Raw genomic sequence first — 13,540 nt, forward strand, 5'->3', positions numbered from 1 at the left:
ATGATCCTTATTGCACATACTTGGTCCTCCGGCTGTTAGCACGTTAGGAGAATTAGCTTCCCGTCTCGACTTTTTATGATGTTGCTCACCCAGAGTTACGAATCATCGGCTCTGATATCACTTGTTAGGACCGGGGGAGCCCATGGGTGTGTTTGATTCACATGGGTGAATACCAACTTGACCCAAAAGCTTAAGCCTATTGGAACTTAGGTCCAACCATGTATATAAGCACCCATCATCCACTCTAATTTTCCAATGTGAGACAAGCTCACAAGTGGAATTCTCAACATACTTAGTGTTCAAATTAATTTAATCCAAAATAAAAAATTTAAATGTTAGTGACAACTAATATTTTGAATTGTGTTTGAATTTTTCAAAAGCAATTCAAGGGAAAAAAAATCCGATTCCTCCCGCCACCAAAAAAATAAGGGCAATAGTTAATAATGTAATGCACAACAATTTCAACCAATTTTGATGAGATTTATTTGTTTTAATTCAAGAGATCTCAATTTTATTTTTTAAAATGACATTTCACGATTTTATTTTATGTGTTTGATGCGCTTTGAATCCATGGCTTAATAGCCATTCCACTTTCGCTTTTATTGAAGATGTCAAGGTATCACTCATCTCACTATAGATTGAGTTTATAAAATTTCTTGCTTGCAATCGAAGTGTAGGTTTCTTGGTCAAGTTTAGTTCAAAATAAATGAATTATGCATTGGTTTGGGTGAAACATCATCTAAATGTTAATTGTAATACTAATAACCTATTTTGAGACCTAATTCCAAACTTGTTTTGGACTTTAATCTTACTTTTCTTATTGTGTTTTTAATTTTAGAAGGATGAAAAAGGTTCATGAAAGCGCTTCATGACGAGTGTACATATGCATTTCAATAATTAATTTTAACAATAATATCATGATCTAAAACATTATTTTATGTTATTTGTTTAACATAGTTGACAAATATTGATATAATAATATAATATTTATAAAAATTGCATGTACATAAAACTTTAAAAATATCATGGACATGTACATATGATATAAATATATTTGTGGTGGATCATTTAAATATAAAATTAATTAAAAAAAATAAAATACAGATATAAACCATAATAATATAGAATGAGAATTTAAAATGTGAAATTTGAGTAAAATTTAAATACTTTATTTTATAATATATGGAAAGTTGAACACTTATTAAATTACATACATTTATGTATTTATATATAAATATATATTTATATATAATTATAATATTTTGATATTGGAACCTTTTGGTGGAAGGTAGGTGAGAAAACAATCACTGATTCTAATTTTATTATACATAGTATATATAAATAGAAATGCGACACGACATATATATTTCTATATTTTTGAATAATATTATTAAAATTAATTCTATAATTTTAGTTAAGAAAAATTGTATTGTATTGTATATATTATATTGAATATTTTAAAAATGATAAAATGTGCATATATATATATATATATATATATATAAATAAAATGGTAGCCGAACTATTTGTGCGGGCTTTTAATCGAACAAAACAAAAAAAAAGACAACAAAAACGACAACATTTCGCGAGGTTGAGTTGAAAGTTGAAACTTTCTCCATCCGCAATGCGCGCCCACGGCCGAATTCTCACAATGGATCAGCCCAGGCCCATTTAGGATGGGCATCCACAACTAAAACCGACCCGACAACGGCTTTCGGTGCTGAACAGTGAACACTCGATGCGCTCCGACCGTCGCCTTCAGAAAAATTTTCTGGCATCGCAGCTTCTCAACGATGGCCACAGTTGCAGACTCGGAAGGGAACCCAAACCCGAGGCAGAGCGAGTACGGGGCGCCGAAAACCTTTGAAGGCGGCGTTCCTTGGATCGAGCACGCTGTCCAACAAGCTCAGCTCGCGTACAAAATTGCTGAAGACTCTGTTGATTCATTCATCGATGCCTCCAGATCTCGCCTCTCTCAAATTCGATCCACTTCGTCTGCTCACCTCCAGCAAACAATCGTAAATATTCAGGCTCTCAATTCCTCTTCAGTCTCCGTCTTATTACCGGGAAAATGTAGGCAAATACAAGAAAGGAACGGGAAAAGGAAAAAGGAAAAATGAATTGTGAATCTTGTGTTCTGTGCCCTACGGCTGTGTTAATGTCAGGCTTGCCGTGTTGAGTCTTTTAGGTTTTCTGAGGTGCCAAACAATAACAGTACCGTTCGAAGCTTGATTTTTGGCTTTCTACCTTTCTTCTCAGCAACCCGAGAAAAAAAAAGTGGAAAAAGGAAGAAGATAGAAGTTTTAATCTTATGTTTGTGTGATTATGGTTTCTAGAAGAGGGAAAATTGCTTCATATAAACGAAATAGTTGGAAGTGGATGTTTTTGACTCGTGGAGTATAGGAATATATTATTTACCTACATTTTCTCAGCAACCCAACGAGTCAGGGGCTTGAATTGTTTTCTTGTCCATTATTAGGCATAGATTTTCATACATTTGAAGTTAACAATTTTGAATGTAGGAGTCGCTGAAAGAGGTAAACACAGAGTATCATGCGTATGAAGATGTCTTTTTTGGGAAGATTAAAGGTATACCTTGCTTGCATTTTGTTATTGTAGCTTATATCTCAATTTAAGAAGGTTATTTTTTATATTCATTTGTTTATTGTGTTTTTAATTGGTTTAATTTGATGTTTCTGACACAGAGGGTATTCTTATTGCGGCTTCTTATCCCACGGTGACATGTGCTACTGCTGTTGGCTTAGGACTTCTGGGGCTGAAAAGTATGGTTCTATAACATATTTAATTAAATACTTGTGTGTGTGTGTCGCAATTGTTTTGGTTTCTGTCCAAAATGCATAGAGATGTCTCGAGTTTGATTTTTTAGTTATAGATGACTCCAGTTATGTCATCAATGTTATTTTTAGTAACTGAAAGAATTTGTTTTAATAGTCTTCAAGATTTGATTTTACACTCTTGGTTCTGCACATTGTCATGATTAATCTTTAACCCTGCAGGCTGTATTTTAAAATTTGATATCCTTGCATATCTGTAATTTTTCAAGTCATCTAAAAATACACATGTCCTGATAAAAGTGTTCCACAATGAATTGGGTTGATGTCTTATTAAAATATGATTAATTGTTCTTGCACATAACTCGTCTGTTGCTTGCAGGACCAAGGCGTTTCCTCTACCATAAAACATTGCACCTATTTGTAAGTGAAGAGGTAGGCTTCTTAACAACATAGAAGCTGCAGATTTAAGTTTCTTACAGCACTGGTGCATTTCTTTCGTGAAGCCGTGTTTCATATTCTATGTATAGTCTATGCAGCAGAGAAAAGAATAAGGTTGATTTATTTTTGGTGTTCTGTGTGAACATGAGTTGTTTCAGTGTAAATCTATTAAAAGTTATAGTCTGAAATGTTAGCCATTGCCATTTCTCATGTGTATGTACATGTTTCTTTGCCAAAAAAGTGCAATTTTGGTTGAAAATACTGAATGAGTATTGAATCAGCAATATTGATTGAAAGTCATTATATCTCACTGTTTATAAATATCCCCTCATTTGTTATCTCAGAATGTTTGGAGAAAAGGAATTGAGTTATTTAAATATATATATATATATATATATGTATGTATGTATGTATGTATATATTTTGCTTGGGCAGTTTGGTGCTTGAAAGTTTGTTGAGGATATCATTGTTCGAAAAGTAAAATAGAAGTTATTAATTTCTTTGTCTTCCTGCTGGTGTGTTCTTACTGCACACTAGGGGTCACTGCTTTGTGTAGTTGATTGCTCCCCTTCCCAAGCTTCTAGTCGTGTTATTCTAGGTGCAGATAAAACATTTGTCCTAGGTTTGATGCTGTGAGTGCATGAGTGTGCTTTGCAGGTTGCAAGTTGGAATTTCATAAGAAATATGCATCGTCATCTCATTTTTTGGTTGACAGTTCTTACACAATGGTTATATTAAAGCACTGAGAATATGGATTGGATCATACTGTTCACATGCCGTCCTGTTACCTTGGATTAGATGAATGTTTGTTAGGGTGACATGCATATTAGAAGGTAGCAATCATTTGATACAAAACTAAGATCAGTACCTATTTTTTGGAGATCATAATTCTTGTTTCATCCTTTGGATATTATAATAACATCATGTGAAAAAATAAGCAACCAAATATTTGAATGGCTAGGCATAAGCAATTGTCCAATCTTATCAATCTTTAATTAATCTTTTACTTCAAATTTTAAGGGGATATTCTTAAACTGCAACCATAATCACTGCCAGACAAATTAAGTTGAAATAGATGTATATCTGTTTTAATGTAGATGGAAATAAAAGCATAATGGAAAATGTAATTTAAATAAAATATTTGTAGATAATAAATATAAAAAGTTACAATTTAATAGGATTTTCTTCAGAAGGAAAATCTTATCAAGGCACAAATGAAAAGTTCACAGATGTTAATTTGTATTTGAATAACATCTAAAGGTTATATAAATTCTAACTGATGTATTTTTAGCTTCCGTAGCACATAGTTGTTAGAATTGCAAAATTTATGATTTGAATCAACTCAATGCCAGAACAAGTTGACTCCCATGGGAGAATTGAGGAGCTACTTGAATCATACCTAAATCGATTAATTCACATGCGATGATGCGAATCACCATTGAATTAATATGAGTTGACCCATTCAATTGATTTGTAGCAGTTGGGTAACATATAAAAAAGAAACATTTTTTTTACTGCTTTTTCCCCCTCTTTTTTCACAAGGGCATTTCTATCTCTGACTGTTTTGTCATGAAAGACGAAAGAAAATCACAATGTTTATACTTCTCTTCAAGGATTTAAAACAAATTTGAATTTTTGGGGGCTTTGTTTCTCCAGTCCTGGATCATAGCATTGTTCTGTCATTGAGAAGAGAAGGTGTTCTGCCATAGTACTGATTGGCTGGGTTGGTTTTGAGTTTTCGAGGAGTTCTCAACATTCTAAAGTTAGTTTTATTAGTTTTTCACTTTTTTTTTTTGGTTGAGTTTTTATCAGTTCTGTTTGAGGGTTTGTTTTTTTGGATTAATATTCTTGCTTTTTAGTTCCTAGAGAAAACATACATACACAATTACACATAAGTATGATTTTTAACGCCATAGAGTTCAATTTTTCCCATATTTTATATGATATAGATAATGCTTTGGTACTAAAGTTATAATATAAATCCACTTTAAAAAAAAATTCATTTTTTTTTTTACATATATGAATGTCAATTGGAAATTTGGAATTGAGTTTGGAAATTTGTACAAAATCTCACAATTGATTTGATTCTTAATTGAATTCTCAAATTGGGATTTTGATTTTCAATTTAAATCTTGATTTGACAACTATGACGTAGTGCATGTACTTGATTGGACTAAAATTTTCTCACCATTCCATTATCTAATCTATTGAAAAACTTTATTTTATAATGATTGATATCTTATATACGATTATGCGCTGAATTGGAAACATTATATTTATAGGCTCTTAAGGAGATTGCAGACATGGTACATTTAGTTATATACAAATATTTTATTGTATCCTTCCTTGTGAGCTACTGCAATTGTATGCACTATTTATAGAAGAATTTGGGTATTTTTTTTATTGACCTAATATGAGGATCTACATTACATGTTATTATGCTGTGTACTTATCAACTCTTTAGTCCATCGTGTTTACATTTTGACAATCCAAGAGGGATCATGCTGTCAAGCATGCATCTACCATGGAATTTGATGATAGACAATATTGACTTCAGCCTTCATTTCTGGATGCAGTCCTTGCTAAACAGAGCTGATGCCAAAGTAAAGGAATTGAGGAAATCAATTGATCTTCTGAAAACCGAAAGTGAGAAGTTGGAGGTAATTATTATTAATTTTTTAATGTCAGTTTTAAATAATAATGGTTTCCTGTGGTTCTGGGGACTGACTAGAGCTCTCTTACCCCTCTTAAACCCACACGCTCATACACCCCCACCCACATGCTCGCCCAGACAGCGAGCAAACATGCAAAGAGAGAGAGAGAGATTCTTTCTTGGAGGCGATGACATTGACATTGTCTTAGGTCAAACAGCTTTCTCTCTACCATCCAATACAAGCTCATGCTAGCAGCTTGCTTTTGTGGCGCATGGGTTGGGAATTTTTTCTTTTTTACCAAATGAGGAGGAACAACTTTGTTCGTTGAAAATTAAGTAAGATAAAAATGTTAGAAATATGGAATATAGTTTATAGTAAATTAAAAAATTAGAATAAATGTTGGAAATTTATTATAAGATTTGGACAGCGAGACCAACAATATTGTGAGGGGGATTTTAGTCTAGGAAAAGTGGAAAGATAAAAAAAAAATGATTAATAAAGAAGGAGATTTGTGACACAGTAGAAATTCCTGTTGATTATTTTTTTGATAAGCTTAGGGAGAATGTTCCATCAGGAAAAAGGATACCCAGCAAGGCATCTTCAAATGTACAAAGAAACTAGAAGCAAAATAACACCACCCATCATAAATATAGATTATCGACCAAGCTTACATAGTTCAAAACATTATGGCTGAAGGATCTTTTTTCCCAAACTAAAATCCTGTAGACTCTTGATCCTTCTGTTGATGAAAACTAAATTATATGGCAGTTAGACTTCATGCATCACACCCTGCAACATTTCAAGACTTTGCTACTTCAAGGAATTAAAAATTGAGTAAATTAAATTGTGAAAACACTTCTAATCCAAGAGTAACTGACAGAGGATTGCAGTTATGAGTTTTGGCATTTTAGTAATTCAATAAATAGGAATACATTATGAGTCACTTCTGCTTCATGAATTGGATAATATGAGCTAATACTATTAACTGGAAGGTTATTCATTTGAGACTGTGTTCATAGTTTCTCCATGTGCACACATGATGGCATGCAAATGTATAGTTGCACTGTGGCATCGAGTTTTGCCTAATTGAGCAAACATTAGCTTTAAAGTTGTAAACTGTCAGCTTGGTTTTTAATGAAAGCAATATTTTCAATTTTCCAAAGAACAATACCTTATGATGCAGCTCATATATACATAATTGTATTTTAATTTTCAGAAGAGAGCATTGCAAGCAGAAGAGGAGATGAAGCGGGGCAGGACAAAACTTAGGTTTGGGTCTATTGAGTATTGATGGATGGCAGCATATTCATCCCATTACTTGTTTTTCAGATGACTGTCATGTTCATTTTATTTTTCCACAATTTGATTGCAGACAAGCAGGAAATCAGATTCAAGGTGTTGTTCGCTCTGCATACAAAATTGAGAGACAAGCCGCTGGTATATGCATTTTGTCTCTATCTTAATTGATTATTTTGAGAAAGTTGAATGTCTGGTATGAAAAATTTGAGGTTGTTGTCTTAAAATTAGTTGTACTGCCTCAGGGCTGAAAGATATCCTTGGGGAGCTTCCTCGTAGAGAAGCATTACGATTCCGATCACAGGTAAGTTCTTTGTTTATTAACATGCAGTATTCCGTATGAGAGATTGTAAATATTTTTTGATGTTGTGTTTCCAATAAAACTAATTCGAATAGAGTATGGTGTTGGTTATTGTTCCACACTTGAAGGTTGTATTATCATAATGTATATACCTCTACTAGAGATGTGTTTACCATGGGTAAGGATAGCAATGAATTTGAACATACACACAATTAAAATGTTGAGGAGATAAACCACGAGGTGATAGAATCCCACATGAAATGGGGAGACCACTTCCACACACAAACAGGATCCTACGAGAAGTAGGGAAAGTCCTTAACAAGCCATACGCATCAGCATGCCATGCATGCACTAACCCTCACATAGGTAACTTCCAATATCCCACCCCACACAAGCTCATGGAGAAGGATGAACCCAAAGTGTGAACTGCAACAAAGCAAACCATGAGGAAGATAATCCCTTAGTTATTATATTTGGGAGTTGATTAATAGAGGGAAAAACATTGATTTCAAGTTCTTTGCAAGCAACTTTTTACCAAATAAAATGAAAATCAATCTCTATATGTTTGGTATGGGCATGAAGGGCCAGGTTTGCAACAAGAAAAGTTGTTCCAACATTGTCACACCATAGTTGAGGTGGAATCATGGAAAATGAATCTTCCGAAGCAGTTGCTACAACTAAACAAGTTCAACAATAGCAACGGAAATCTTGGTTCCTGAAAGGTGGCTCAAGTGGTTAACTCGAGGCTCTCCTGGTTAAAATGTCAAGGTTCGAGTCTTCGGGGCTACGACTTTCCATTTGAGATAATACCTTGGTATTTAAGTGGAGAAAGGTAGAGATTAGTAGGGTGTCCAATAGGCCTTGGACACCATTTCAAAAAACAGCTGCAATGGAAAGAGCCTGATATTTGGCCTTAGTGCTTGACCGAGTGTGATGTAGGAGAAGAAGCAAGACCTTAGGAAGATCTATATTGGAGACTACTTAAGAAGAATTGGATTGACAATTGTTGGTTTTAGTTGGTAATTTATTATGTGTTCGGTATGAATTAGTATAGGATTATGTGTATTTGGGGGTTGTTTGTAATATCTGTGTAATGTTGGCGTTTGTTTGTAATTCATGTTGTTTTAGGGGTATATGTGCTGCGTGTAATTTCATGTGTAGAGGCTTTCTTATAAATAGTGTGTGAAAGCCATGTTGTAGACAGTTAGTTGTTGATGAATTTGAATCGGAAGTGAACATTAGTTCCCCTTTAATATCTCCTCTCTCCTCCCTTCCTCTTCCTTCCTCACTTCTATTTCTTCTAAATTCTCCCATGGCTGCAGAACCTTGTTGCTGCCCCTGCATCATTGGAGTTGGAAAAAATTTGGCCTCAAATTTTGAAATCTTGGAGGATCAAAAGGGAGAAGCAAACTTGGACACATTAGCATTAGTAAACATATTAGGGATGACAAACTCAACGATAGGAATGTTTGAAAGACTTTGGGTGTCTTCAAATATGCATTTCCTTGCTTGTACTGTTTTCAAGTTGAGTAAATGTGAGTGATTCTTTGCCTTGGTTAAATGATAGAGCAGACTTCAAAACGATTTTCTTCCCATTATAGTGAAAGACATCTTTTCTCAAGCCCTTGAGTCACACCCAAATCATCCAACCAAGGAGAACCAAGGAGTGCATGGTCAATCTTCATAGGTAGGATATCACACCAAACGTTAGCCAAAATTTGCACCCATTTGGATTTGAACCAGACATCTCTTGCAAACATGTATAGTAGAGTTATCAACCCAAGGTACTACATGAGGCTCTGGGTGAGGTTCCGGATAAAGTTGCATTCAAGTGACTCCATTTATGGAAAAACCACATTCATTGGACATCTTCCATCAATGATGATTTTGCAAACCTTTTCTCTGCATTTGATAAAGGTGTTGAAAAGCTTGAAATTGCGCCCAAAGTTTGGTAGATGGCATTCCTTTTTCCTATAATTTGTCACCATGCTGCTGATTTTATGCATATACATGCTGCAGCTATATTTCACAACCCTTTAACACAATTTCGCACGAACCTTACTCCCAATTTCTCAAAAACTATCTTTAATTCATCTCGATATTGATTGTCCTCCTGAAATGAAACAAATTCACAAAAAGGACTCACAAATTACAGCAACAAAACCTTTTTGATTTTGGCACTTGGCAGCGACAATTTCAGGGTTTCGTTCCAAATTATTGCGTTTTCTTGCAAAATATTGTGTCCACAACAGAATATCTCCTTGCACCAGCAGTGAGTTTTGGGGTGAAGGGAGATCAAGGGATGGGGAGTATAGTGGTGTTGGTGGTGTGATGAGAAAGCACAGGAGATTAGGGTTTTCAAAGTGCTGACGGGTGGAGAAGTTTTTTCCGGTGCTTGGGGTGTCTTGTGGTGGTTGGACAGTGATGAGAATTGGAGGGGGAGGGTTTCAGGGGGTTCTGTTTTTGGTAATGTGGGTGGTGTTGTAGAATCTAGGCTGGAAATTAGGGTTTGAAAAATGGGACATGACTGGAATTTCTGAAAAAGTTCAGAAACCGCTGAACCATTTTTCAGTTTTATTTATTTTTTTAAACTGAAACTTCGGAACAGAAATGATGAGATGAGAGAGTATTGGGGAAGGAGAGATTAATGGAGAGATTGGAAGATGAAGAATAAGAAGAAAGGAGAAAGACATAACAGAGAAGAAGGGAGGATTAATACATAATAGAGAGAGAGAGAACAGAACAGAGAAAAGAAAGAAGAGGAAAAGGCAGAAGAAGAGAAGAGGAGAAGAGTGAGGGAGAATGGGTGGACTGAAAGCTAGAGAACAAGAAGAGAAGAAAGACGAAGAAGCAGCAGATATGGACTGAGATGTTACAAATCAGAGGAAAGAAGGAATGAAGAAGAAAAGAGGGATAAGAATGGGGCAGAAGAGAAGGGAGAAAGGGATGATGGGGGAGTTGAAATGGAAGAATGGAGATTGTGGTTGGGCTCTAATACCAAATGATGCAGGGGCAGCATCAAGGTTCTGCAGCCATGGGAGAATTTAGAAGAAATAGAAGAGGAAGGAAGGGGAAGGGAGGAGAGAGGAGATACCATGGTGGAACTCACGTTCACTTCCAATTCAGATTCATCAACAAATAACTGTCTACAACATGGCTTTCACACACTATTTACAAGACAGCTTCTATATGAAATTACACATATATCCCTAAAGCAACATGAATTACTTACATCACACAAATATTACAAACAACCCTCAAATACACATAATCCTATACTAATTAATACTAAATATATAATAAACTACTAACTAAACCCAACAATTATCAATACAATTCTTCTTTAGTTGTCACCAACATGGATCTTCCTAAGGTCTTGCTTCTTGTCCTACATCAGAGTGTCTACTAATCAAGTTGTTACCAAGGTATACAAAAATCCAGAGGTGGACTAGCGATTAGGAGAACCACCCCGATAAGAGAATCGGAGGAGTGTTTCATGAATATTGAGACCTTGAACGGTGTAATGTTCAATAGAAAATTGTTCTTCTTTGAAGAAAGAGGGAGCTATTGGAGGGTGATTAAAAGGACTAACCGACTAAGAATTGATCTAACGAATGGCGGTGGTTGTTGAAGGAGTTGCGATATTTCCTCTTCACCGAAATCCCTAACCCTTGGGTGAAGACATTTAGGGCACCAAATCATGTTTCCCTTGTTCCTTTGAGAGCCAATGTGTTGAAGAGATTCATTTTGGTGGAAAGAATTGGTGATGGCGAACTCAGACAGAGTAGGTATGGAAAGTTTTTACCTATTTTGGGTAAAATTTCAAAATTCAAATATTTGACTAGTTCGAGTGGGCTGAATTTGCCAAATTCTAGGCCCAAGAACATAACGGCTCAATTTTGCAACCCATTTTTAGGATAGATTCTAAGGAAGATTAAAGGTAGGTCCGATCCAATGCAAATATTGAGGGGGCTTGAGTGAGAGCCCATCTAATCTATAAAGAAGCATTGATTTGGGAGCCTTCCAACCTAATCAAAATGCCCATCCAAACAAGATAGTTTAAGGCCTTTTTAGCATCTAGTATTCAATAGAAGCTGAGACTAGAACAAGGGGGTGGGGTTTTTTGTAGGAGGAGGATTTGTTCATGTAGGACCAGACTTTGAACTGATTATCGGAGGTTTACATGCAAATCAGGTTTAAGATGGAGATGGGCGAGCAAAGCAAAGCTTAAAGGGAAGAAGATAGTGGAGACTGATGGAGCACCCTTAAGGCTGCAATGATGATGATTCTGAGTCTGTGTCGTCATATGAACTGCACAACAAATGGTTGTGGATTGAGAACTTGAGAAAGAATGGAGGAATTTGCAGCAAAGATGGACCCTGAAAGAGAGTCAAAGGTTGTCCCATAAATTGATTCCAGTGCAAAAATTGCCTCAACTACCTTGTTGAACTCTATTAAATGATCTCCAACTTCCTTATTGTGGTCACGAAGTCATCATTAACTCATGTTTAGACCCAGCCTTCATTAACACTTGAGTAGTATATTTGTGGACTAACCCGAACTAATTGAATAGTCAAATTGGGCTATTATTAGTGTGATCACAAAAATGTGAGGGTACCTAGCATCAATATGATCAAAACATGAGAATTGAGAAATAGTTGTTGATTAATGATTTCCTTAACTAAAGGACTAGTAGCTAAAAGGCTAATAGAAAATAAACATCGAGGGAGATGTGTCTTAAGCCCTTAACATAAACTACTAATGATGTTAACCCAACTTATGGATTGGAGATCCCATGATTTAGGTTAAATGGGTAATAACAAGTCATTGAGTAGTGTGATGTGCACAATTATTTGTTTTGATCATCCCTATGGTCTTTTGAATGATGCAACTGTAACGATAGTGAGGTTGAGTTTATCTCTTAATAAATCCATATCCTTTGCTAGGTGGTGTGCTTTTAATTGTAGTGACACACTTGATGGATTTACCTATGTGAGTTTGGAAGTGGGGCCGCTTCCTATGAAAGTTTACTGGGCTAAAACTTTCTAGAGTACTTATGAATATCTAGGTACGGTGCATGACCTATTTGTACCAACCCATAGGAGTTTTGTGTCTAGAGATGTTATGTGAGTGATATGTTTATAGTGTTACGCTAAAAGAATTTGGTTCAAGAATTTAATATTCACCAAGTTCTTGTAACTCATGATGTATTTTCTTCAAGTGCAATTCAAACCGAAAGGTATTGTCACCTAATGCATTACATCTCATAGTTACCCAACATTGGTTTTTATCTTCCTTCGTTTTTTTAATTTGAACCATGTAGGGGATTTTTGATATTTATGTTTTAGGTTTCAAATTAAAAAAATATCTATTTAATAAATATTATATAACAGTCGTTGGTTTTTATTTTAATTAAGTATATGTTAAATTTAATTTATTAGTTTTAACGTTTTTAAAATGTTAACTACTACTTTTAACTATGATGCTGGAAGTTATACTTAATTTTACTTATATAAACTGTGATTCAGCTTCATTTCAAGATATGCTTTTCTTCTTCAAAACAACTCTATCTTCTATTCTCTCTTAAGTTTTATATTTTGTTGGGTAATTAAATGACATTAGATCTCATATCGCTCTGGTGTTTGTGAGTGCACACAAAACCAAGCCAGCTGAGTAATCCTGGAGGTCGTGTGTGCAGTGACTATATGCACCGAGAAGTGTTCTTTGTAGGCATGAAATCGGCTTTAAGGATAGTGGTCCTTCCACACCTTAGCTTCTGATAAGTATTTGTATTTTTATTTGATATTAATTTCATTAGTAAATATTTCTCCTTCTATAATATTTCCAACATTAATCCTATCCTAGATCATTTTTAAAGTTTCCTGCACCAGCACTTAGAAATCTATCAATGCAGTGTTGTGCCAGCATAACAGTCCTTTTTTCACTCATTTCACACTTCATACATTCTGCTTCCACAATCAAAATGCAAGAAAAATGGCTTGATGTCTTCTTTATCTATTTATTTATTTTTGATTGGGAGATTGATACTCTTATAA

General features: G+C 35.0%; 1 protein-coding gene across 1 annotated transcript in view; it reads left to right on the forward strand.

Annotated features, from left to right (window-relative positions):
• The first annotated feature begins 1,598 nt into the window (after positions 1–1,598).
• Positions 1,599–13,540, forward strand: part of LOC131166963 (RGS1-HXK1-interacting protein 1) — a 29,207-nt gene continuing 17,265 nt past the window's right edge. The window contains exons 1-8 of the mRNA XM_058125659.1: positions 1,599–2,018; positions 2,523–2,589; positions 2,706–2,783; positions 3,175–3,227; positions 5,810–5,893; positions 7,104–7,156; positions 7,260–7,324; positions 7,429–7,487. Of these exons, the coding sequence (XP_057981642.1) occupies positions 1,794–2,018; positions 2,523–2,589; positions 2,706–2,783; positions 3,175–3,227; positions 5,810–5,893; positions 7,104–7,156; positions 7,260–7,324; positions 7,429–7,487 (684 nt within the window). The 5' untranslated portion in view covers positions 1,599–1,793. The remainder of the gene's footprint in view (positions 2,019–2,522; positions 2,590–2,705; positions 2,784–3,174; positions 3,228–5,809; positions 5,894–7,103; positions 7,157–7,259; positions 7,325–7,428; positions 7,488–13,540) is intronic.

This window comes from Malania oleifera, chromosome 10 (assembly GCF_029873635.1).
Source record: "Malania oleifera isolate guangnan ecotype guangnan chromosome 10, ASM2987363v1, whole genome shotgun sequence".
In the NCBI taxonomy this organism is placed as follows: Eukaryota; Viridiplantae; Streptophyta; class Magnoliopsida; order Santalales; family Ximeniaceae; genus Malania; species Malania oleifera.